The following is a 27436-nucleotide window of genomic DNA, read 5'->3' as shown; positions in this document are numbered from 1 at the left end:
AAGATATAAACATAAGAAATAACTTTTCAGATTTTCATTGCCTTCTACAAACTAAAGAGATACAATATATAGTAGGGTTTCTTAAGGACTAATGGGCCATGGGCCAGCATACAAGCAAATAAAACTTCTAGAATACTTAAAATATAAATAATAATACCCTATAAATAATAGAAGTCTTTAAGTAATATTGAAGGCTTTCTTTCCCTAATGGTCCTAGTGGGCCGCTTCTTATCAATACTCATGGGGTCACAAAGAACCTTGTCCTCAAGGTTCATAGAAGAGTGAGATTTGGACACAAAAGCATTTGGGCTTTGGAAAGTGATTTGTGTTGAGCCCAATTGGGAAGGGCAGATTTCGGTGGAGGCAGAAATTGGTGAGGGAGGAAACAAGTTGCAACAGTCAGCACTGGGAACAGAAGAAAGGGGTTTTTGAATGAGTGGATGGGATTCGCATGCAGGAGATAAGGCTTCCGGATTTTGCCACGTGGGGTTGGGAGGCGTGTGAGAGAAGGAAAAAGGGCCTCGAGCCTTGTGTAATGTGTTCTGTTCAGTGAAAGTACCAAGGGTAAGTGGGGAAACAGCTGTCTTGATAGCCCCTAGGTCACGTGAAGTCTCCAAAGAATCACTTAAGTCTTGTCGAAAAGAATTTGGTACATAACTTTGCTTGTGGACCGAGTTTTCTACCTCTTGCACTTCTCTCTCCATTTCAGCATTCTCTCTCAAAAGCTCTTCATTTTTTTCCAAAACTCTTTGCAACTCAAAACCTTATGAATCTGTTGAGAACAAACAACACCCTCCATCTCACTGCTAGGAATCTGCTCTGGGGAAACGGTGTGAGGTTGAAGGGTTTCCCATGATCTGTTTCGCAAGTTTTTAGACGCCAGAGATCTGAAACTAATGATTCTGTTTTCGGTATTTGTAGGTACATAAGAGTGTTTGGGTGTAGAAGGAGATTCGTCGTTCCGTTTAAGGCTCAGGGACTTGATTTTGTCATCAAACTGTTTGATTTTTTTATCTGTGGTCCGACTCTGAGAACTTACTGTTGCTTTGTTACATGCAGGTGTTCGGAAAAATACGGACGCAAAAGGGAGACGTGTACCACCGGGTGAATACACGAAGAGTATGGTAGATCCAACAGATAAGCTATCGTTCCCACTCTCTTGACTACCGTGAAAGGACCAAAGAATCTCTTTGCCAACTTTTGCAAAGATCTGGTTGCAACGGTGCTCTGGCGGTATGATTGAAGCTTCAACAAAACCAAATCACCCTCCTTGAAAGCGTAATCTGTTCTTTTCTTGTTAGCTTGTTTTTCCATTTGAATGCGACTCTTCTTTAAATGCTCTTTTAACTCCATAAGAATGATATGTCGTTTTTGTAGAGAAACGACCAAAGATTCGTCCAGATTGGGGTCGGAGAGATATGCAGGGAGATTGGGCGGGTCACGACCGTATAAAGCCTTGAAAGGCGTCATCTGAATAGATGTGTGGAAAGAAGTGTTGTACCAAAATTCTACAAGATGCAAGAACTTATACCAGTGTCGAGGATGGTCACCCACGAAACATCTGAGGTAAGTTTCTAAAGAACGATTTACTACTTCTGTTTGACCATCGGTTTCCGGATGGTAGGATGTGCTGTATTTTAATTTGGTCCCTTGTGCCTTGGAAAATTGTTTCCAGAATTTACTGAGGAAGAGAGATTCTCGATCAGATATGATAGACTTTGGAATCCCATGAAGCTGCGCTATGTCAACTGAAAAACGAATAGCAAGATCTTTGGCAGTGAACTTCGTAGGCAGGGCAATAAAATGGGTGAACTTTGTTAAACGATCACATATAACCCAGATTGATGTGTGGCCGAAGGAGTTTGGAAGACTTGTAATGAAGTCCATAGTCAGATCCTCCCAAACTTGCTGAGGTATTGGAAGAGGTTGAAGTAATCCTTTCTTTTTCTGAGTCAAATATTTACTCTGCTGACATATTGTGCACCGTTGAACTAATGTTTTCACTTCTCTGTAGAGACCTGGCCAAGAAAATGAAGCCGAGATGCGTGCAAGGGATGCCTTAACACCTGAGTGGCCACCTGTTGGCGTATGGTGAAATTCCCTTAAGACTCTTAGACGAAGATCCTCAATGTCAGGTATGAACAGTTTATCTTTGTAGTACAAAAGTCCCTTAGTAAACTTGTAAAAGCTAGACTTGTTATCAACTGTATTTTGTGTAACTAATAGCTTTCCTGCTGTGTCGTGTGCATAAAATTGTTGAAGAGTCGCCAACAGATCTGGAATGGGAGAGGAGAAGGCCATCAACAAACAGTCATTGGTGTGAAACTTTCTACTCAACGCATCTGCAACCAAGTTCTATTTTCCAGGTTTGTAAAATATCTCAAAGTTAAACCCTTGTAACTTTGCTGCCCATTTCTGTTGTTCTGGTGTTTGAATTCGCTGTAACAGTAGGTTTCGTAAGCTTTTCTGATCAGTGTAAATGTGAAACTTCTGCCCTATGAGATATTGACGCCATTTTTTTACTGCTTCTGTTACAGCAAACATCTCGCGTACATAGACTGATGAAGCCTGCATCCTTGGACACATCTTTTTGCTGAAGAAGGCGATATGGTGCCCATCTTGTGAAAGTACTGCGCCAATGGCGATTCCTGAAGCATCTGTCTCTATAATGAATTGTTTTGTAAAGTCTGGCAAAGCCAGGACCGACATGTCGGTCATCTTCTTCTGTAATTCTGTAAAGGCTGCGGCCGCCTCTGTACTCCATACAAATTTAGTGGAACGTAATAAATCGGTGAGGGGAGCGGCGAGAGTGGCGTAGTTTTTCACAAAGTGACGATAGAAACCGGTGTGGCCTAAGAAACCGCGGAGAGACGTGAGTGAACATGGAGTAGGCCAATCCAACATGGCCTGCACCTTTTCTGGATCTGGAGCAACTCCTCCAACTGAAATGATATGTCCTAAGTAGTTAACCTGTTTGACTGCAAAAACAAACTTAGGTAGCTTCACCACAAAAGCATGAGACTTCAATAGATCAAAAATAACCTGCAAATGAGCTAAGTGATCATCAAAATTGGCACTGTAAATCAATATGTCATAAAAAAAACTAAAACAAACTTGCGTAAGTAGGGTCTTAGTAAATCGTTCATAGCTGATTGAAAGGTAGAAGGGGCGTTTGTCAACCTGAAAGGCATTACGAGAAACTCATAATGCCCGTCGAAAGTCCGAAAAGCAGTCTTATGCGTGTCTTTCGATGCAACGCGGATCTGATGGTAGCCAGAGCGTAAATCTAACTTAGTAAAATAAGTAGCATTGCCTAACTCATCAAGAAGTTCATCAATGGTTGGGATGGGAAAACGGTCTTTAATGGTTACTGCATTAAGTGCGCGATAGTCTACACAAAATCTCCAAGTACCATCTTTCTTTTTTACTAGTAAGACGGGTGAGAAAAAAGGGTTGCGACTAGGAATAATAATCCCCTCCTGTAACATGTCTTGGATAATTGAAGACATAGCAGTTTTTTGTGAATGTGGATAGCGGTATGGTTTTACATTGATGGGTGGGGTATTTGGGATAAGAGGGATATGTGAAGGATAGAAAAACACTTAGAAAGGGGGGTTTGAATAAGTGTAGTCTAAAAACTTGAACGATAAAAACAAATTGCACAGTTATTTTTATCCTGGTTCGTTGTTAACTAAACTACTCCAGTCCACCCCCTTGGAGTGATTTACCTCACCTGAGGATTTAATCCACTAATCTCAACAGATTACAATGGTTTTCCACTTAGCCCGCGACTAAGTCTTCTAGAGTATCCTGATCACAACCTGATCGCTCCAGGAACAATTGCTTAGACACAAGCTAAGACTTTCTAGAGTATCCTGACAACCACGTGATCACTCTAGTTACAACTTCTTAGACACATGCTAAGACTTCCTAGAGTATCCTGATCACACTTGATCAGTCTAGTTACTTACAAATTAATGTAATCAAATTCTAAGAGTATTACAATGCTTCTGAAAAGCTATAATCACAACAGTGATATTTCTCTTAAAGTTTAAGCTTAATCTCACTAATATATTACAACAGCAATGTAGTGAGTTTTGATGAAGATGAAGTTTGTGAGCTTTGAATTGAACAGTGTTTCAGCAAGTTAGTATTCACAGAATTCGTCAGAATCGGTTACCTTGCTTCTCATCAGAACTTCATATTTATAGGCACTTGAGAAGATGACCGTTGGGAGCATTTAATGCTTTGCGTATTCCGTACAGCATTGCATTTAATGTTTCACTCTTTTGTTAACTACCTCGAGCCTTGTTTACGCTGTGTCTACTGACGTTGCCTTTAATAGCTTCTAACGTTCCTTTTGTCAGTCAGCGTAGCCTGCCATCTTGTACTTGCTTCTGATCTGATGTTTGTGTATACAACGTTTGAATATCATCAGAGTCAAACAGCTTGGTGCAGAGCATCTTCTTGTCTTCTGACCTTGAAGTGCTTCTGAGCGTGATACCATGAGAACTTCAGTGCTTCTGCTTCTGAACTCAAGTTCTTCTGATGCTTCCATAGACCCATGTTCTGATTCTGCTTTGACCATCTTCTGATGTCTTGCCAGACCATGTTCTGATGTTGCATGCTGAACCTTCTGAGTCAAAGCTTCTGAGCGCTGATTTGTGCATACTCTTTATATATTTCCTGAAAGGGAAATTGCAGTGTATTAGAGTACCACATTATCTCATCCAAAATTCATATCCTTGTTATCATCAAAAATAAGAATATTGATCAGAACAAATCTTGTTCTAACAATCTCCCCCTTTTTGATGATGACAAAAAAACATATATAAAAATGATATGAATTTGCGATCAGAAAGAGCAGACGGCTAAAGACAATTACACAGCTAAAGCATAAGCATGTAAATATGTCTCCCCCTGAGATTTATAATCTCCCCCTGAGATAGATAATCTCCCCCTGAAATAAATACTAGAAGAATTTTAATAATAAATGACTTCCCTGAGTATTTCAGTAGAGACGTTCACATATGCTTGATCTTCAGAACATTCATGACTTCTGATTCTTGCTTCCATCGGACAGCTTCAGAACTTGAATTTCTTTGATCTTCAGAACATTCATAGCTTCTGATTCTTGCTTCCATCGGACAGCTTCAGAACTTGAATTTCTTTGATCTTCAGAACATTCACAGCTTCTGATTCTTGCTTCCATCGGACAGCTTCAGAACTTGAATTTCTTTGATCTTCAGAACATTCACAGCTTCTGATTCTTGCTTCCATCAGGACAGCTTCAGAGCTTGAATTTCTTCTTACATCACTTCATGCTAGATTGTATCAGAACATTGTTGAATGTACTAGAGCATCATCAGAGCATCTCTACATCCTAAAATGTTACAGAACAACGCTAAACGACAAAAGTCAGCATGAATGAGTCAGAACACATAATATGTATCAGAGCCACATAATATGTATCAGAACAAATAAACATAATGTTTCAGAGCATATTCTATCATCAGAATATCTGAACATTCTTCCTTCTTGCTTCTGATTCTGAAGCTTCATAGCACTTAGCTTGCTTCAAGAATCCAAGAGCTTGATTCTTTATAGAATTGCTTTTCCTCATCTCGTTGCTTCTTATGTTGAGCTTTAAAGAGGATCTTCAATTCCTGCAAGTCAGCACTCAAAAACCATAGAACTTTGCAAGAGAAGATGCACAAAACAGATGCAGCAAAGCAAAAAACAGAGAAAACAAAACAACTAAGACTCAATCTAAGATGACCCTAGCTTCGACAAGATCTTGGCCAGCATATCTTGAACCCCATTGTTGTGCTCATTCTGCCTCTCCATGAAAGCTCTAAACTCAACATTGACTGAGCTTTGCTCATCCTGGTTCTTCTGAATAACTTCCAGAGTCCTTGCAAGACGGGAAGGTTCATCAGAAGAAGCTTCACAGCTTCTATCTACAAGGATGGCATTGTGATCTGTAGCTTCCATTGATAGATCATTTGCAGGGTTTTCCTCAACAGGAACTGTTTCAGCAACATGATCTTCTACATCTGCTTCTTGCATAGAAGCATCTTCATATTCTGCAGCCGGAATCTCAGAATCTTCAATCTCAAGTGCCTGAAGAATGGCAGCTAGATTCCTAGGGGCAGAAGGTCCTTCAACTTCTGGTGGATCAGCAACTTCTGGAATGACCAAGCTTGGGTCTTCCTCATAAGGGTTTTCCCTCAAAAAGTCAAAGAGAGTCTTGAAGTCTCCAACCAAGACAAAGAAATGAGGTTTCCAAACCACAATTTCTCTGCAAGGATTTGCTTCTAATGCAGCAGCAAGTCTTGCTTCCTCCATTTCATCCACAAACTGCTTCTCCTCAGCAGCAACACAATTTCTGAGAGGATGGTAGTATATACCATTATCACCCTCCAGAAGGTAACCAGGGTAACCAGGGGCAGCAGCCACTAGTCTCTTCTGTACTCCCATTGCTCCTACTTGAAAATCCTGGCGAAAGCTTCTCCAGAGATTTCTTGTAGAAACATCATCCAGAACATTTAGGAAGGCATCCTTCAGAAGATCTAAACTGCTAATCACCTCATGTCTGAACAGTTCCAGGTAGGCATAGGGTTCAGGTTCAGGTGGATTGAAGGTGAATTTGTAGTCAGGGTAGAGAAGGCAGTAGGGTTTGGATTTTCTGATAGGTAAAGGATGGGATAAAGAAGGTGGAGGTGCGGTGGATGAGGAAGAAGGAACATCTGAGAGAATGATTGATGTGGATGGAGTATCAGAAAATATAGGTTGTGAAGAGGATGGAGTATTTATGAAGGGGATTGGTGAGAAAGATTTATCAGAAGGAGTTGGGGGAAGAATACTTAGAGGTGTGGGGTTTAGAATGGGAGTGGAAAGAGATGATGGAGAGGGATTTGGTATAGTGAAGTTGATTTTAGGTTCAGAAGGAGGTGATTGGGGAGAAGGTTTAGGAACAGAAGGAGGTGGAGTAAAAACATGCCTGGTGACGGATTCAGAAGAAGCATATGTAGATCTGGTGGTGTGAAAAGAGTCTCTGATCCTTTTCTGCCTGTATTCAGGAGAGTACACCTTGTCAGGATCATAGGTGACCCTCAGCTTCTTGGCTTTCTTGGCCTCTTGTTCTCGGGCCTTTCTTTTTAGCCTTGCCTGTTGTTCCTTCTGATCCTTCTTCAGAAGATCTGATTGCTTCCTAACACAATCTTCCAGGTAAAGCTTGACAACCTGATGAAGTTCTTTATGAAACAAAGAGACAAAACCTTCAACAGCAACTCATCTTGACAGAATGTCAGGAAAGCTTGTGCACACAGAAGATACATTCTGGATGAGCTCTAGTCTGAACAAATCCACACCATTGAAGATGGGACCCTGAACTACTCCAAGAAAATGGGACGCATCAAGTGTTCTGATGGAGTCCAGCAATTTGCTTTCAATCAGAATGTCTGAAATCATTCTTCCGAAAGGAATAGTCTTTCTAGGAATATGAGGGTACTTCGCCCTTTCATCTTCTCTTGATTCAACTATAGAAGTTTTCAGATTCTCAAATAGAATGTGAGAGATGTTGAGTTCTATCTTTCTGCCAATGCAGAAGAGAGTGTACTTGTGATCCGGACTGATGTAGGCGGAGGGAGAGAACATCTTCTTTCTGTGGTGTAGAGAACCCAGAATAATCTCAGCCCATACTTGATAAAACGGCCTCAAAGTGCCCGTTTTATGAGAATCAGCTTCGAAGGCAAGAGAGATTTGATTTTCAACTTGATACCAGTTAACCGTTCCAGGTTGAAAGCCGGACCAACCTTCTTCATCATTCAAATTGTACAGCTTCCAGATGAGTTTTTCAGTAATAACCACTTCATGCCCTAGCACAAAGGAAATTATAGCAGTTGGGGTAACCGTTGCATGTACCCAGAAGTCCTTCACAAGTTCAGGATAAATTGGTCCAACCAATCTATCAAGATATTTCGACCATCCTTGCTCCAATATGCTGACGTCACACAGAAAACCATTTGCTCTAAGGTTGTCGAAGTCCACAGCAGATTCACAAAGAACTTCCAGTTCGTCCATGGGAATCATGCATGTTTTCAAAGGAGCATACCCATATTTGAGTAGAAGAATCTGTGTAGAAGTGAGACTTTCTGCTGGGTTTGATGAACTTGAAGATGAGTTCATGATGATTATGCTTTGAGATCAAACCAGAAACTAGGGTTTGAAAACAAATGCAACGAAAGAGATACATAAAAGAGAGAGAGAGAGAGAGAGAGAGAGAGAGAGAGAGAGAGAGAGAGAGAGAGAGAGAGAGGAAGAAATGAAGATGAAGCGGGTTATTTAAAAGATTTAAAAAAAATTAAAATAAAGAGAAAAGAAAAAAAACTGTTTTGAAAGAAATTGATTTCAAGAAAAAGACATCATTATGCATTTAATGAGAAATGACATTAGGAGAGAGAACATGGTAAATGAAATGATTTAACACAGTTACCTAGGTCGGCGTCTTTTCAACTGCACGCTTGTACTGTCCGTACAGACACGCGTTCATTTTCAGAAACTTATAGATGACAGCTGTGTTGTTTTGAAAAGACTGTACATCTTCTGATTCTGATCACTACTTCTGATAGTCATTCTTTAGAAATGATCTTGTTCTGATAGGATCATCTTTCTTACCAAGGATCACATCTTCTGAATGAGCTGATGCAAGTCTGGGTGATCTTCTGACTGTTGGCTCTTCAGAAATCCTGAGATTCTCTAAAGATGCAGCAACTTGATCTTCTGATCCATTGCTTCTGAGACTGCCAGCTTCTGCAGCTTTGCTTCTTGGTTCTACAGCTTCTGATATATCAATATCTATATCTGCAAAATTCTCAAGCTGCTTTGGTTTTTCAAGACCAAGCTTATCATCAAACCTGATATTGATTGATTCTTCTACAATCAATGTTTCAGTATTGTATACTCTGTAGCCTTTTGAGCGTTCAGAATATCCAAGAAGGAAACACTTTTGTGCTTTAGAATCAAACTTACCAAGATGATCTTTAGTATTCAGAATAAAACATACACATCCAAAAGGATGGAAATATGAAATGTTGGGCTTTCTGTTCTTCCACAATTCATAAGGAGTCTTATTTAAAATAGGTCTGATAGAGATTCTATTCTGAATGTAACATGTAGTGTTTATTTGCTTCTGCCCAGAAATGCTTAGCCATATTGGTTTCATTGATCATGGTTCTGGCCATTTCTTGTAGAGTCCTATTCTTTCGCTCTACAACTCCATTTTGTTGTGGAGTTCTAGGGCAAGAGAAATCATGGGCAATACCATTTTCTTTGAAGAACTCCTCAAAGAATCTGTTCTCAAATTCGCCACCATGATCACTTCTGACCTTTATGATTCTTGCACTCCTTCTCAGATTGGATCTGAGTGCAGAATTCAAAGAACACTGAATGAGACTCATCCTTGTGTTTTAAGAACTTTACCCATGTCCAGCGGCTATAATCATCTACGATGACTAATCCATATTTCTTTCCTCTGACAGATGCTGTTTTGACTGGGCCAAACAGATCAATGTGCAAGAGTTCTAGCGGCCTTGAGGAAGAAACAACATTCTTAGACTTGAATGCAGGTTTGGAGAACTTGCCCTTCTGACATGCTTCATAAAGAGCATCTGATTTGTATTTCATATTTGGGAGTCCTCTGACCAGATTTAGTTTGTTAATCTGAGAAATCTTTCTCAAACTAGCATGTCCTAATCTTCTGTGCCAGACCCATTTCTCTTCAGAAACAGACATAAGGCAAGTCACCTTCTGCTTCTCAAGATCAGAAAGATCAATCTTATAAATGTTGTTCTTTCTCTTGCCTGTAAATAGGATTGAGCCATCCTTCTGACTTACAGCCTTGCAAGACTTTTGATTGAAGATTATATCATAACCATTGTCACTTAATTGACTTATGGACAATAAGTTATGCGTTAATCCTTCTACAAGAAGTACATTAGTTATGGAAGGAGAGTTACCAAGACTTATGGTTCCAGAGCCAATGATTTTGCCCTTCTGATCTCCTCCAAACTTGACTTCTCCACCTGGTTTAAGCACCAGGTCTTGGAATGTAGACCTTCTTCCCGTCATGTGTCACGAGCACCCAGAGTCCAGGTACCATGACATTTTGCTTTTTGTCCTCTTTGCAGCCAAGGATATCTACAACAAAAATTATCTTCTCCTTAGGTACCCACAATTTCTTGGGTCCTTTCTTGTTAGTTCTCCTCAAGTTCTGATTGAACTTGGGTTTAGCATAATATTTAACAGGAGGAACAGCATGATATTCTTTAGGTTTGTCAGCATGATATTTCTTAGGATGTGTCACATGCTTCTTGGTGTGAACAGTGTTAAAACTCTGTGCATGTGAAGTGAGCCTAATATCATGTGCATGGCCATATTTGAACTGATCATACAATGGCTTGTATGTGATCTTCAGATCGTCAATAGGTTCAAATTTATGTGAGGTATCACCCTCATAGCCAAAGCCAAACCTTCTGTTTCCATAAACTCCATATATCATAGAAGCAAGATGACTTCTGCCAATACTTCTAGATAAGAACTTTCTGAAGCTCGAGTCATATTCTTTCAGAATATGATTGAGACTCGGAATAGATTTTTCTGTTTCAGAAGGAGATCCACTATCTTTGGATAGATTTAAAACTTTTTCCTTCAGTTCAGAATTTTCCACTTCCAGCTTCTTAGTTTCAAATTCAAACTGCTTCTTCAGCTTTTTGTATTTGATACTAAGATGAGCCTTGAGTTCCAGAAGTCCTGTTAAACTGGAAACTAACTCTTCTCTAGATAGTTCAGAAAATACCTCCTCAGAATCTGATTCTGATGTAGATTCTGATCCATCATCTTCTGTAGCCATCAGCGCGAAGTTGGCTTGCTCTCCTTCAGAGTCTGATTCTGATTCTGATTCAGAATCATCCCATGTTGCCATAAGACCTTTCTTCTTATGAAACTTCTTCTTGGGATTCTCCTTCTGAAGTTTTGGACATTCATTCTTGAAGTGTCCAGGCTCATTGCACTCATAGCAGACAGCCTTCTTCTTGTCAGATCTTCTGTCACCAGAAGATTCTCCTCGTTCAAATCTCTTTGAACTTCTGAAGCCTCTGAACTTCCTTTGCTTGCTCTTCCAGAGTTGGTTTACCCTTCTGGAGATCATGGACAGTTCAACTTCTTCTTCTGATTCTGATTCTTCGGAATCTTCTTCTTTAGCCTGAAAAGCGTTAGTGCATTTTTTAACATTAGATTTTAATGCAATAGACTTACCTTTCTTCTGAGGCTCGTTTGCATCCAGCTCTATTTCATGGCTTCTCAAGGCACTGATAAGCTCTTCCAAAGAAACTTCATTCAGATTCTTTGCAATCTTGAATGCTGTTACCAATGGACCCCATCTTCTGGGTAAGCTTCTGATAATCTTCTTTACATGATCAGCCTTGGTGTAGCCTTTATCCAGAACTCTTAATCCAGCAGTTAGCGTTTGAAATCTTGAGAACATCTTCTCAATGTTTTCATCATCCTCCATCTTGAAGGCTTCATATCTCTGGATTAGAGCAAGAGCTTTAGTCTCCTTGACTTGAGCATTTCCCTCATGGGTCATTTTCAATGACTCATATATATCATAGGCCGTTTCCCTATTAGATATCTTCTCATACTCAGCATGAGAGATAGCATTCAGCAAAACAGTCCTACATTTATGATGATTCTTGAAAAGCTTCTTCTGATCATCATCCATTTCTTGCCTTGTAAGCCTTACGCCACTAGCTTTCACTGGATGTTTGTAACCATCCATCAGAAGATCCCATAGTTCACCATCTAGACCAAGAAAGTAACTTTCCAGTTTATCTTTCCAGTATTCAAAGTTTTCACCATCAAATACTGGTGGTCTAGTATAACCATTGTTACCATTATATTGCTCAGCAGAGCCAGATGTAGATGCAGGTGGGTTTGTTGGAATTTCACCAGCCATCTTTTACTGAAGCGTTTTTCTCTTCCTGAATATTTTCTAAACACGGTTAAGTGCTTGCACCTTAGAACCGGCGCTCTGATGCCAATTGAAGGATAGAAAAACACTTAGAAATGGGGGGTTTGAATAAGTGTAGTCTAAAAACTTGAACGATAAAAACAAATTGCACAGTTATTTTCATCCTGGTTCATTGTTAACTAAACTACTCCAGTCCACCCCCTTGGAGTGATTTACCTAACCTGAGGATTTAATCCACTAATCTCAACAAATTACAATGGTTTTCCACTTAGCCCGCGACTAAGTCTTCTAGAGTATCCTGATCACAACCTGATCACTCCAGGAACAATTTCTTAGACACAAGCTAAGACTTTCTAGAGTATCCTGACCACCACGTGATCACTCTATTTACAACTGCTTAGACACAAGCTAAGACTTCCTAGAGTATCCTGATCACACTTGATCACTCTAGTTACTTACAAATTAATGTAATCAAATTCTAAGAGTATTACAATGCTTCTGAAAAGCTATAATCACAACAGTGATATTTCTCTTAAAGTTTAAGCTTAATCTCACTAATATATTACAACAGCAATGTAGTGAGTTTTGATGAAGATGAAGTTTGTGAGCTTTGAATTGAACAGTGTTTCAGCAAGTTAGTATTCACAGAATTCGTCAGAATCGGTTACCTTGCTTCTCATTAGAACTTCATATTTATAGGCACTTGAGAAGATGACCGTTGGGAGCATTTAATGCTTTGCGTATTCTGTACAGCATTGCATTTAATGTTTCACTCTTTTGTCAACTAATTTGAGCCTTGTTTACGCTGTGTCTACTGACGTTGCCTTTAATAGCTTCTAACGTTCCTTTTGTCAGTCAGCGTAGCCTGCCATCTTGTACTTGCTTCTGATCTGATGTTTTTGTATACGTTTGAATATCATCAGAGTCAAACAGCTTGGTGCAGAGCATCTTCTTGTCTTCTGACCTTGAAGTGCTTCGGAGCGTGATACCATGAGAACTTCAGTGCTTCTGCTTCTGAACTCAAGTTCTTCTGATGCTTCCATAGACCCATGTTCTGATTTTGCATTGACCATCTTCTGATGTCTTGCCAGACCATGTTCTGATGTTGCATGCTGAACCTTCTGAGTCAAAGCTTCTGAGCGCTGATTTGTGCATACTCTTTATATATTTCCTGAAAGGGAAATTGCAGTGTATTAGAGTACCACATTATCTCATCAAAAATTCATATCCTTGTTATCATCAAAACTAAGAATATTGATCAGAACAAATCTTGTTCTAACAATATGGTGATCATGGGGTCTGGCTGGGGGAAGGCCTTCTTGAGGCTGAAAGATAGTTTGGTGTTTTGTGAGAAGTGTTTGTATTTTTGGGGAAAGTTTTGGTGCTGGGTTGGATAAGGAATCACGTGGGCTAGGATAATGTGGATCAGGATGATGATTTTGGAAAAACATGAGATGGAAAGAGGCAACAGAATTGGTGTGTATGAGGTGCTTTAGCTGATGATAAGTAGTATGGGTGGGATGGGCTGTGGGATCTCCTTTCAATGTAATGAGGTTGTTATGATGGGTGAATGAGATGGACGGAATGGAAAAATCTGCTTGCAAAGGACCCAATGTTCTTAGCCAAGCCATTCCAAGAACAACATCGGCTCCTTCAATTGGCAAGAGATAGAATGGAAGATGGAAAAGTTCTGTTTGTAATGTGATTGGAACGTTATTGCAAATGCCTTCACACTTTAAGTGGGAGCCATTTCCCACCATGACAGAAAATTGAGTAATGGGTGTAGAGGTGAGATTGAGATGTTGAGCAATTCTGGGTTGCATAATGTTATGGGTGCTACCGGTGTCCACTAAAACCATTACCGATAAACCACCAATCTTGCCTTTGAATTTAAGTGTTTGTGGTGAGAATTGTCCTGTTAAATCTTGGGGAGAGATATGGAAATAAGTATCATTTAAATCTTGCTCGATTTCGGATTCGACAATATCTTCCAAATTAGTGGGCTCACAAGTAGGTTCTTCATCCGCCATAAGAATTAAAAATCTGCTTGTTGAACATTTATGTCCAATAACAAATTTTTCATCACAATTAAAGCATAGACATTGGGCTCTACGCTCTTGTAGTTGGGCTTGGGAGAGTCTTTTAATTGGGAATTTTGATGGGGCAGAGCTTGTTTGGGCTTTGAAGGGGCTTGGGCTTTGGGTATTGGAAATGTTAGGGGGTTTGGACATGGTGTTGGCTGAAGGGGCAGAAGTTTTATGATAAGCATTTGAAAATGGTTTAGGGAATTTGGGTTTAGAATCTTTCAACTTAGATTCAATTAATTTAGCTAAACCAATAGCTTGTGAAATGTTGGTGGGTTTGTGAATTGCCATTTCATTTTGAATCTCATTCGTTAAACCGGAAATGAAGCAATTCAATATGGCATCCGGTGGCAAGCCAACCACTTGGTTCCCTAACTTTTCAAATTTCGTTTGATAATCAACCACCGATCCATCTTGTTTCAATTTAAATAATTCAGCTTGGTGGTTGTCAAAAGTGGAAGGACCAAAACGTAATTCTAAGGCTTTGAGAAAAGAAAACCAATCGGTTAACAAATGACTTTGATGCATCCATTTAAACCAAGACAAAGCATCACCCTTCATGTAAAATGATATTAATGACAAACGGTTTTCCGGTGGCATATTATAAAAATTAAAAAATTGCTCAGCTTGAAACAACCAATCAAGAGGTTCTGACCCATCAAACATATGGAGTTCAAGTTTTGGGGTTCTAATAGCTGGAAGGGGTGGTATATGAGAGAGATTGGGATATGCTGGCTGGTGTGACATTTGTGAAAGTGGAAACTGTTGAGAAAAGGGAAGGCTGAATGGTTGGGAGGATGTCAAGATTGAAGGAATTGGTGGGTAAGGTGGGAATTGTGGTGGAATATGTGTGTTGTTGTATCTCATGGGTGTGGGTTGAGTGTGTGTGGTAGAAAAGTGGGCAGAATGTATTATGGGTGTGTTGGTAGGTGATAGAATATTAGACAAGGCTGCTGCTACCCTAGGGTTAGAAGTAGGATTGTGTACCATACCTGATGGGGTTACTGTTCCGTGAACAGTAGCGAAGGCAGCTGGTCCGTGAACAGTGACGGAGCTGGGCGGATTTACTGTTCCGTGAACAGTAGCTGTACCAGACCCATGAACAGTACCCGCGTTTTGAGAGGTGGAAGGTTGCTCTCTTTGAAGTGATATTTTGGTGAGGACAACCATGAGAGAATCATACCTTGAGTCTTCAATGGATTTGTCATTGTCTAACCTTGTTTGAAGGTTTGAGAGATCCGAAGAGATTTGAGCAAATCTCTCATCCATTTGCTCTTGAGTTCCTTGCATTGCATTGTTAAGGTGTAGGGTGGAGATTTGAATGGCTTCTTCTATGATATCTTTAGAAGAAGGATTGGACTGTTTAGGGGGAGCCATGGGAGGAATGAGAGGCAAAAGATGAAAGCACCAATGTTAGGTTACACTAAGCTACCAAGATCTAAATTGCATAAGAAGATAAAAACATAAGAAATAACTTTTCAGATTTTCATACCAAAGAGATAAAATATATAGTAGGGTTTCTTAAGGACTAATGGGCCATGGGCCAGCATACAAGCAAATAAAACTTCTACAATACTTAAAATATCAATAATAATACCCTATTAATAATAGAAGTCTTTAAATAATATTGAAGGCTTTCTTTCCCTAATGGGCCTAGTGGGCCGCTTCTTATCAATATGCGAATTCCACATATGAAAATGTGCTTTTTGCTACTGCTACTACCTTCAAACAGAAGATTTTTGTGAAATTGGACGAATCGAACTGTCATCAATGGCTACAACATGTTAAAGGTATCCTTTGAGGCATGCGAATGGTGAATATGTTGTTTCACCACAGATCCCTTAGCGGTTTTTGACGATTGTGGATTGTGAATTGCAAATCAAAAATCATGCTTACGTCACTTGGGAAGATGTGTTACTGTGCTCGTGGCTTCTTTCCACCATTTGTGATGCTCTTCTCCCTCGATTCGTTCTTCTTTGTTAGTTATGGTAGGTATAGGAGGAAATTCATGCGTATTGCAACACACAGATGAAAACAAAGTCGTGACTATTACGATCGAATCATGGATCTCTCTCCAAAGGCACACATTTACTTTCTAAGTTCTTGGTGCGTGTTCGCACGGTCGTGAGCACTATCATGTCCATTGGCGATCATGTTCTTCTTCGAGATCAGATTGAATTAATCCTCGAAGCCTTAACTATTGAATACGATTCAATTGTTATTACGGTGAACTCAAGGTCAGATTTGGCTTTTCTTGATGAGCTTGAAGCTCTTCTTCTTGCTCAAGGATATGGTGGTGGAATGTTTCAAGGATATGGTGGTCATTTCGGTAATAGAGGTCCAGTTCAATGTTAAATATGCTACAAGACATGTAAATGGGATAGGTTTTGCTTTTATCTTTATGCATATGATCCTTATGCAAATTATGGCTACGCTTCACCCTATACGGGTACTAGACGTTGGAAGTTCAATGTTTGGAGTCATCCTTGCTATCGTCCACCTACTCCGCAACCTATGAGTTCTCCAAAAGCTCTTCCTTCTTACTTTTGGTCTCCCTAATTTGGACTATAGGTCCCCCTATTACAAAACCAAGGATTTTGACAGACTAGGATAATTTATTTTTTAATACTTGAATTTATTTTTAGTTTGTTTGAATGGATGAATTTTTTTATAAATTAATTTACTAATATTTTAATATTATCTTTCTGGACCTAAGTGCTTTCTAATACATTATTAGCCCAACATTCAAATAACAATTAAGTTATGTATGTATCGACGTGGGACTAAAATAAAACTCTTAATAAACACTAACCTGTAGAACTGTTAGATTGACCTCCATCTCTAGCTTCATTGTGACTCTACTGTTTAAAATCTTCATGGTGTTTATAATCTTGTTTTCTCTATTTTCTAGTATTGTATTAAGTTGTCATTTTAAAATAAGACAAGTCTGAGATAAATGATTACCCAACCATCAATAAAACTTCACATATGTAAATATTATTAGGCTATTATATATCACAATAATTTTAAAAGTATAAATGAAACTTCACATATGTATTGAAAATAACAATACTCACTTTCTTAATGCAAAAGAGTAACTAGACCAGTCGATGCAGCAAATATGATACAAACCTATATATCACATTTGTATTAAATGGTGAGCTACGTCAGCTACTGGACCTTTTGAGATTTTTTTCTTCCAGTGTTTTTAAGGAGTTTCCATTGTTTGTAACACTATCATTTTAAGCATGAATATAAAATTGTTCTAACTTCTGTCAATTTACATGATTTTATATGAGAGAGAGTGAGAGAAACCTATATATCACAACAATTGATGCAGGTTGTTCATCTTCAAACAGTTTTGAATTGGTGCAGGTTGTGCTTCCATTATTAAATTGATGATTGATGATGAATGATTAACTTGGAGAAGATTTGGAGGATAGAGACATAATGAGATGATGGAATGAGGTTGAAATGACTGATTAACAAGAACATGATATGGTTGGAGGAAGAAATAAACATTCAGTAATGAATGAAGTCCCACATTTGATTAATTAATAAATTGCTAATAACACTTAATTGATTAAAAATATTAATTTATTCTGTAAAAAATAAATATTTTAAACATCAAATGCCAACTAATCAAAAAATCATTTATTAATCCTAAAAATCTTGATTAATTAATAAATTGCTAATAACACTTAATTGATTAAAAATATTAATTTATTCTGTAAAAATAAATACTTTAAACATCAAATGCCAACTAATTAAAAATCATTTATTAATCCTAATCACATAGACAAAAATGGACGGGACCAACAATACGACAAAGAACACTCCTTTTCCCTCTCAGTATCTCGACAGACTTCCTCTAGAGTCCTCTCTTCATCTTTGCCTTATCCAATGCCATCATCGTTGCACTCATTTTTGCCTCACAGCTAAAACTCACATCTTTAGTTCAATGTGTATAATACTAAGCAAACTATCATTATGGTACATAAGTGCAAGAGTGAATAGAACATTGCATAAAACAGTGTCTCAACAGTTGGTCAAATGACATACAACATTATTATCCCATGTTGTATGTCATTGGATGAACTCTTCCTGAAACTAAAATAAGAATCCTATAAAAAATTACTATTTAACATTGTTATGTTTTCATGTTTACAAATACAAATCTTTAAAAACAGAAATGTAAAAACAATGTGGATCTTTTGTGATTAAAAGAAAGGAAAACAATATTTTCTCAAACCAAATATTCTCATATAGAAAAATAAAATAAGTTTGCAAGTACAAACAACTCTACCTATGGATGGAGAATAGCAATGCAAGTGCAGCAACAGTCTTTTCACCACCAGATAGTTGTTCCATGTCGCGGAACTGCTCTGTTGCTGGATGATTCCTCTTCGTCCTACCTGAGTGAAGAAAACAAAGAGAGTGAGAAGCTTTATGGTTGTGAAAAGCATCCTAAGGAGACAAAAATAACTTTGAAACCATCCCTGCAATATTTTTTGACGTGTCTCTATAGACAAATGAGGGTAGCTACGGAAGAATGGGAATTTTGTTGACAGATATGCAGCACCACACAATATCAATGTGCCAAACCATGTTGATAGTAGCCATAAACACAACATCAACAACCATCTTCTTGGGTGGTATTCCAGCAAAACTCCCACCTACAAATTTAAATGAATTCATTAGATTCAGTGATATTAAAAAGACACAAAGTTTTAATAAAGTCTTACATGTTCAGGTGTGCTAGCCATGAAAGCTGAAGTGCAATAGAATTCTTTGACAGATTCATCAACAAAGTTTTTGTCGTTGATTGAAGGTAATAGGATGTTGCCAAGAGTCTGCTAACAGTTGCAGAATTATCTGTCCATGGACAACAATATTTCTTTCTACTGCCAATGAATTCAAACAAATATATGACTTATTGTCCAAAGCAACAGGATCACATCAAAACTAATAGGAAGGGTTTGCTTTCACTCTATCAAACTTGTTCAAAACTAACATTTGTTTAAATACTCCCTTGCGGTAACCTGGACACAAAACTCATAAACACTTAATATTCACTTACGATCAATCAATAGAATATGTAAGTGTAACTTATCTTTTGGTGGAGGTGACGACAAAATACTCATGCGATAGTATTGTATTTCCTTGTCGGCGATGGTATTGTAACTCATGTCATCTTCTGGTTTGTCGACGGTGGTATTGTACATCAGATTCAACAAATTCCAAATTGCCAATTCATGTGAAGCTTCAAATAAATAGGTGTGTCTAAACCTTTGAGGAGTTATTCCCTTTGAAAAGAAAATGGTGAAACAAATAGGTAATTTTCATACCCCAAAATTTGCCCATCATATTTTATAATCAAGCTCACTTGAAAATCTAAGGCTCACTCTCCTAATCAAAGACTTCCTGAACTAAGGTTTTGCATTCCTTTAAGGAAATTAATGAATCAAGGCCTCAAAAGGGCTTCATGTGACTTATGATGTTTCAAATTATCCCTGTGACAAAATGCAAGCTTCAATTCTCAAGATTACTCAGTCAATTGCTTAGATAGTCAATAGTCGACTAGTTTGACCTAAAAGTCAACTGTGGTCAAAGTACAGTCAAAATTCTTGATTTTTGGCCAACATCCTCATTTTGAAGTATCATTCATCATTTGATCAAGGATTGATCATGATTCATCAAGGATAGTTCAGAAATCAACAAAAACTCCAAGTTTCTAAATTAGGGTTGACTTAAAAGTCAACTGAACTTTGACCAACCATAACTTTCACATGGAACATCAGAAATTCTCCATCCAAAGCTCATTTTTAAGGAAATTTAATTCTCTACGACTTTGTCTCTCACATGCCAAGGCTAAAAATGCTTCATTTAAGAGATATGGATTAAAAAATTATAGCTCCTTTTTGAAAGTCAACCAAAAGCAGTTTTTTGTCAAAGCCCATATCATCAAGATAAAATATTCAAATGGAAAAAGTTTCCAAAGTGGCTTGTAGAGGACATCTTGTGGTTTCCAAAAAGTCCTAGAACTCTTTCATACCTTAAAAATTGAGGGAGATATGTTTTGTCAAAGTTGGACAATTTTGAAGACAAATATGAAACAAATAGGGTTCAAAATGGACTTTCTTGCAAATGGGCCCAAGGTTTTAAGATCCAATCTTGATCCTAAAGTTATCTAAGACATCCAATTAGGTGGCCACGAATTATTGAGATTAATTTGATTTTATATGAATTTTTATTCATTTAAAAAGGGATTTTAAATCAAATAATGAAGGAAATATGGAGGATTTGATTTGGCTCTTGATTCCAATCATAATCAATCATCAAATAACATATATTTGATGCAATTTTCGTGAGAAATCAAATTGGCATGATTGGGAGAAAGTTGGCCAAATTTAGAAGCTTTCATAAATCAAAATTTTCAAATTGCCAATCTTTGATTAACCAAGATTCATTGCAATTTTATTGACCTAATCTGTTCCAATATATAAACAGAAGCATTGCAGATCAGGAGGGCACAATTTTCTGGCCTCCAAGAACCCTAAATTTCCCTTAAAATTTCAAGAGAAAGTCAAACTCAGATTCTAAGTTACAAACCAATTCAAGAAGTTTTGATCACGTAAACACGTTCCTTGGACATCCCTGAAGCTATACCGATCCTTGCCAGGTCTTGAATCATCAATAACACGTTCTCAGAACTCAAGGTTTGTGTCTCTTTTGAACTTCTTCGATTTCAATGATTCACGTCATATAAATGTTTTTTGTTTGCATATTCATGCTTACCTGTGTTTATGGATTCTGGACGTTTAATTGTCTTTCTGTGCGTGTTTAAGCCTAACGCCATTGTTAGGGTTTCAAGCTCTAAAACTGGGGATTTACGTTTGAGGCCATATTAGGGGAAATTAATGTTGTTTTTGAACTCAGGGGCCTTGGACGATCGTAATGAATAGGTCGCGAAATATTTTTTGTAGTGTTTGGATGTATTCGTAAATGGCCTCCAAGACCTTGCCACACCTGATCCACACGCAGGTTTTCCAATTTTTTTATATATTAAACTATATAATCTTTTTTTTTGTTTTAAAACCTTTTTAATTTCGTTTTTAGAATAACCTTTTTTTATATACATAAAAACTGAACTTTTTTCTTATAAAAATCAAAAATCTTTTTTTTTATTTATTATTAATTCAATTTTTTTAAATTAGTTTTAATTAGTTAAAAATAGGTTTAATTAATTAAAATTAGGATTAATTAATTTAGGATGATTTAAAAATAAATTAGGGTTCATAAAAATAATTTGATCAGGATTAATCAATTTAAATTAATTAGGTTAAAAACCAATAATTAATTTTTAGGTTTGTTAGCCTCGATTAAATTAGAAACCTTATTAGCCTTAGGTATTTTTAGGTAGGTGTCGTCCATTAACTAATGTGTCTAGTTTTCTCATAAAACCTCCATTCCCTAAAAATCAGGGTTTACCCTGAATGTTTTCAAAAAAACTTTTGCCTTTCCTTTTTTTTCAAAACCTCTTCTGTTTTAATTTATTTTATCAATACCTTTTATTTGCCTTTTGCCTTATTATTCTACAATTCTTGGTTTATAATGTATCTGCCCCAAAGCCTTGTAAAATTTTCTGCCTTATATTTCATATTACCCTTCAAGGGTTTTATTGTAATAGTAATTAGGTTTATTCTTTCTGCCTTTAATTTTCCCGCATCAACAGGTGTTTATTGTAATAGCGTATGACTATTAAACTGTTTTATTTTTCTGCTATGGTTAGTAATCCTAGGGAGTGCAAGCCTGTTAATTACCATAGCTCACTAATTACAAGATAATATAACTGAATTTAACCACATGATTGTGCCACACACACGCCTTTAGGGTAACCCCTCTTATGCTGCCTGTTTCCTTTTATTGCGATCAAAAAGTCAAGTCCCTTGATTCCGAGGATACCTAAGCAAAACAAATGTTGCCTTTTAACTTAAGGGTAATTGCTTTTAATTGCTTGCTCTGGTTTAAATTCAAAAATTCTTTGACAATATCCTTTCAAAAACCTTCAAAAAGGTTACGCTTATTTTACAAGCTAAAGTCCTTATTCAAACATTTTCTTATTCACACACGACACTTCAAACATTTTGAAATCAAAAGTGAGCTAAGCAATTAAGAGCTCATGTATAACCATGGATACAAAGGGTGCTTACACCTTCCCTTTGTATAACCTACCCCCCGAACTCAAAATCTTTTTAAAAGGTCTTTTTCTGTTTTTTTAGTCTTTCTATATATTGGATAAAATAAAAGTCGGTGGCGACTCTTGCTATCCGCAACATTTCAACAAGTCAGTTTTCCCACCGTATTATAGTAATCAACACTAATAACAATTTAAACAACTTTCAAGAGAAATCAATAGTAGCCTTATAAGAACGCCTTTCACCACAACCACCACCGTTGAATGTAGCCCGGTTCAGACGAAACACCCGATCTATATTTGGCATCATAGCACCATTAAAATTATGCAACACTCAATATAGTTGAAATAATCATCAGAAAATGAAAAACGCAACAAAAGTAAAATAAAACAGTGATGTCATTCTGCAAGAACATAAAATCAGTTCTGTAAATTACATAAAATTAGTTTCAAACAAATCAACTGAGTATTATGAAGTGAGCCACAAATCTCAAAACAAAAATGTTGAAAACTAATTTGTTTCGAAATAATCACCGGCGGCCACGGCGATCGAACTACGACGATAAACCCACCACAGATAAACATAACCTGCCAAAAACATAAATCATAAGTAAACCAAGTTATGTCCCTCAACAATTTAAGTTTCCAAAACCCAAAATTACCAAGGAACACTAACAAACCCTAACTCCATTTCAACAGCTAAGAAACCCTAAAATTAAATTCCACAGTAGAAACCAATAAAATACCGACATATCTTCCATAACCGATTACCTCAATCCAACCGATGCACCATCGTAAAACTGATTCCCACACCATTCATCTTTCGTTGTGAGCCAACACAACCAAACCAAAAACCAAACCTGAAACACTAAATATTAATATATGCACCGATTCAAAGGAGAAGAACAACTTCTGATGTCGTTATACCTACAAAACATGTGAAACCCCTTTTAGCAACTTTAGTCATTAAAAGTTCACTTTTTTCCACTATAAATGAACGAAAGAAAACAATAACTCAACGAAACTATTGGTTTTTAAACACATCCAACTCCGAGAAATTATCATGGATCGAGTCTTCAACATATCACCATAGAAGATCAATTCTACAAAAACCCAAAGTTCTAATTACTTTAAAACCCTAAATGATATATAAGATCTAAATTTTAAAAACACTAAATCATTGAAAACCCTAAAACATTTTGCTGCAACAAAAGGAATGCCCTTAAACCTTAAAAACCCTCAAATAATAGGTGAAAATTTCAAATCTGTGTCAATGTTAAAACTGAAGCATGAAACAAAATGAAAAATAAAGAAGAAGAAATTCATGAATAAACGAAGGAGACAAACCCATTATACCTGTTTTGTCAAAAAAAAGGTTTGGAGATGAAGATGAAATCGCTCAACAGAGAAGATGGAGATGAAGCTTGGGAAGATGAAGGACGTGATTGGAGATGTTTGAGAGGAGAGAGAGAGAGAGAGAGAGAGAGAGAGAGAGAGAGAGAGAGAGAGAGATTAGTACAGAAGAAAATGATGGAAGGAGAAAGAGAAAGATTAGTCACATATTTTGAAACTTTCAAAGAGAGAGTAAGGGAAAGGACGAGAGAGATGGAGAGTGTCAGAAGATATTTTATTTCAAATTTGAATTTTGAATTAAAGATTGGAAAAAGGTAAAAGAGGAAAATCAATAGCAATAGTAATTCAACCTTATGACATCATCAATATGTTCAAATATAGCAAGCAAAAGCATAAAACAACAACCATGTAATTAGAATTGAACAATATGACATCATTAGTTGCAAAAAGAAAATTTTGGACCAAAATTGCCCCTGTTTTGTTGAGGTGGTAGAAGAAGAGGGAAGGTCAATTGGGAGTTTTCCAGAACAATTAATGTTCTTATATGGTAGATGTGAATCCCTGGATAAATGAAAGGATAATGCCAACAAGGAAGCATGAAATATTAATAATTAACGACTGCTTTCTATTTAGGATGGAACCAATGTAAGTCGGATATTTGCAAGGATTAATAATTTGGCTAGAATATTGATCATATCTTTAAACAATATTGATCTAACCTGATCAGAGTGGATCGTCACGGCGGCTGGATCTGGCTTGTTGAACAAAGAATGGGGGGTACCTGCAAGGTTCTCCGATGCCAAAGTAAGTAGCAATCAGAGAAAGAGAAAGGGTTTAAGAAGTAGAGAATGAATACCTGACCCTTTAGTGAAAGAGAGTATTTATAGCCCCCAGCGTTGGGCCAAGGTTTCCCATTTGGGCCAAATCCATTTGGAGGCCCACGTGCTAGGAAACTGCCAGAACACCCTCTGCTAGGGCTGAGTCAGCAGGTGACTCACGTTCTGGGTGAGCGTGGCGTAGGATCCGGAGGTGGTTGACCGAATCCTTCGCTGAAGCGTTATTCACGTGATCTTCGCGTGAACCCGTTCGTAACGGTGAATGGGGAATGAGCTCAAGAAGATTGGGCCTGCTCGGCTAGCCAGGGGAGCTGGGCCTGCTCGGCCCAGTCCAGAACAGGAGCCCCCTAAGTCGTTAGTCCTGTGGGAGTGACGACTTTGGTTACGGGGGTAGGCCGAGCACGTGTTCAAATTAGCATTTATGGTAAACTAAGGTCTTCTTGTAGGTTGCGTCCTCGGCTCACGGGGAACGGAATTGTTATGGAAGGACTTTCAGGTCGAGGAGACAGCTGGTTCAACGGCGTGTAGTTTGGTCGGGGAGATGGACGGAGCGACTGTTGGTCTTCAATCGAAATGTTTCGATTTACCGGTTAAGGCTTCGGTTGACAGGTGGCGGCTGCTTGGAGCGTCATCATTACTCACATCCGTTTTTCGGCTTAGGCATTAATGGCGCCGTTTGAGTTTTCTCAGGCACTTTATGACACCTTTCGCGTTTTCCCATGCTTTGAGCTTCCTTTTGGAGTAGGAAATGATGGCACCCTTTGAGCTTCCTAGGCAATCATGGTGCCTTTCTGTCTCCCTTCCCTATATAAGTAGTGGGGAGGCCACTCATTAGTTACTTTGTTCTCAAAAACTATCCCAAGGCTCGCTCAAGGAATTCGTCTTCGTTGCGTGTTCTCCCTCTGCCGTCTCGATCCAAGTAAGTGTCCTTATCCTCTTACCTTCCTATTTGCTTTATAGATTTAGGAGATTTAGCCATGAGTAGGCCGAGCGGAGTAGGAATTAGCATATGTTTTGTATGCGTTTGCCGATCGTGCTTTAAGCGTGACGAAGGGAAAAGAATGTGTGAGCCGAACAAGGTGTGAGTGTGATGGGGAGAAGCGTTTAGAGGAGGTATTGTAAGTGGTTTTGAATAGTGCGCTTGCCTAGGATAGTTTGAATGGGGTGAGGATGCTACTCGAGGATTTTGTCTCGCAGGTCGTTACGGACCAACGTCGTCGGCGAACGCTAGCCTGATAGACTTGACCATTTCCGAAAAGTACCTCGGCGATATCGGTTGTATGCGGGAGCTCTTCATCGTCTATCCTCCTCGCCCTTTCACTTGGCTTGCGGTGGAAGGGTGGATTTGGCATGTCGAATTCACTGTTTCCTCTGCTTTTCAGGTAAATGGCCGACGACGCCCGGAACGATGCTGTCCTCGACATATCTGACAAAGACGAAGCGATTGGTCGCTTGCAAGATGAAGACATTCTAGTTGTGGAAGTTTCCCCAAGGAAACTCGAGGATTGGGTGGCCGTTTCCCCTCGGACCATCGCCTCGGGCTTTACGACGCATCCTAAGGAGGCTTTTAACGTCCTCGAAGATCTTGAGTCGGGTACAAACCCTTCATGGGGGGCCTTTGCGCCGAAGTCCCACCAGAGGATTTGCTCGGCCTATCCTGGTCCTCGATTTTCCATGTATGAGTTTGTGTTCAAGGAGGCCGGGTTGAGGCTTCCCTTCACACACTTGCAGCGAAGTGTTTTCAGGTGGTTGCAATAATGCCCGTCCCAGCTCCATCCCAATGCTTTCGCTTTTTTAAGGGCTTTTGAGATTGTGTGTGGATTCTTGGAGGTCGAGGCTACTCTCCCTCTCTTTTTTAGAGTGTTTCATCTTAAGAGACTGCGCGACGTGGACGACAAATTTAGCGAGGTCGAGGCTACTCTCCCTCTCTTTTTTAGAGTGTTTCATCTTCAGAGACTGCACGACGCGGACGACAAATTTAGCTGGGTATTCTTTAAGTAGCCGAAGAAGCTGTTCGCCATATATCAGGATTCCATCAAACACTTCAAGACTCGATATTTCATGGTCAAACCTTTCACTCCTGAGGCCGGGGATCATTTGTTTGAGATCCTTGAATATTACCAAGATGGGGTGAAAAGGTGGGGCCTTCTACTCGGTTTCCTCTGGAATGGCAATACGACCATTTTGAGAAAGGGACAAATGCTTATATCTTCAGGGACGAGGACCTGAACGAGCGAGATTCGACGGGTTACAAGAGGCTTGTCACCTTCGTGGATGGGTTTAGGCCGGTCGTGTAAATGCTACCCAACGGGGATCCTCTGTTTGGCGAGGATGGGGAGCCTTTGCTCGAGGCCCGACATATTAGTGCCAAGGCTATCCTCGAGTGCGAGACTGACGGGGAGGCTATGATTTTACTTGGTGAGAAATTTCTTGACTGTTTGATTTGTATTTATTTGTTGCTAATTTTAATTTTTTCTTGCAGGACAAATGGTTGATTTGCATGATAAGGTTGTGAAGATGAGGGCGAAGAACAAGGCGGCCGCGAAGGGGGCCGGGAAGAGGACTCGCGTCGAGGAGATTAACGGCCGCTGCGGCCTGTGTTGACGGGGGTTTAGAGGTCCGCCCCATTATCAACGACAACCCTACCGACAACGACGTCGTGTTGCCTTCTTGCACCTTGCACCGGGGGCTTTTCTCGAGGAACAATCTTCTGTTGGAGCGGGATGAAGTGAAACGCATCATCAAGAGGGACAGAGTGACCCGGGGGAACGACCTTGCCGAGGATATCGAGGGGATGATGAGGGTCGCGGCTTTGGCGATGGCTCTCAATACTCAAAGGGTTTGTCCTCAAAAGGACTATGATGCTTTGGAGCGGAAATATGAGACGTTTGAGGGGGATTTCGAAGATTATAAGGATAAGTATGAGATTCATACC

At 38.8% G+C, this 27436-nt stretch overlaps 1 protein-coding gene across 1 annotated transcript; it reads right to left on the bottom strand.

Annotated features, from left to right (window-relative positions):
- Nucleotides 1-2355: 2355 nt before the first annotated feature.
- LOC131659138 (uncharacterized) lies at nt 2356-15492 on the bottom strand. Its single transcript, XM_058928371.1, has 3 exons — nt 13312-15492; nt 3181-3479; nt 2356-3076 (listed from the first exon to the last, which is right to left on the bottom strand). The coding sequence occupies exons 1-3, from the start codon at nt 15490-15492 to the stop codon at nt 2356-2358; spliced, it is 3201 nt and encodes a 1066-aa protein (XP_058784354.1).
- Nucleotides 15493-27436: the final 11944 nt, after the last annotated feature.

Source organism: Vicia villosa, linkage group LG3 (genome assembly GCF_029867415.1).
Source record: "Vicia villosa cultivar HV-30 ecotype Madison, WI linkage group LG3, Vvil1.0, whole genome shotgun sequence".
In the NCBI taxonomy this organism is placed as follows: domain Eukaryota; kingdom Viridiplantae; phylum Streptophyta; class Magnoliopsida; order Fabales; family Fabaceae; genus Vicia; species Vicia villosa.
The sequence above is the reverse complement of the archived record's forward strand: the minus strand, read 5'-3'. Positions and strand labels throughout refer to the sequence as shown.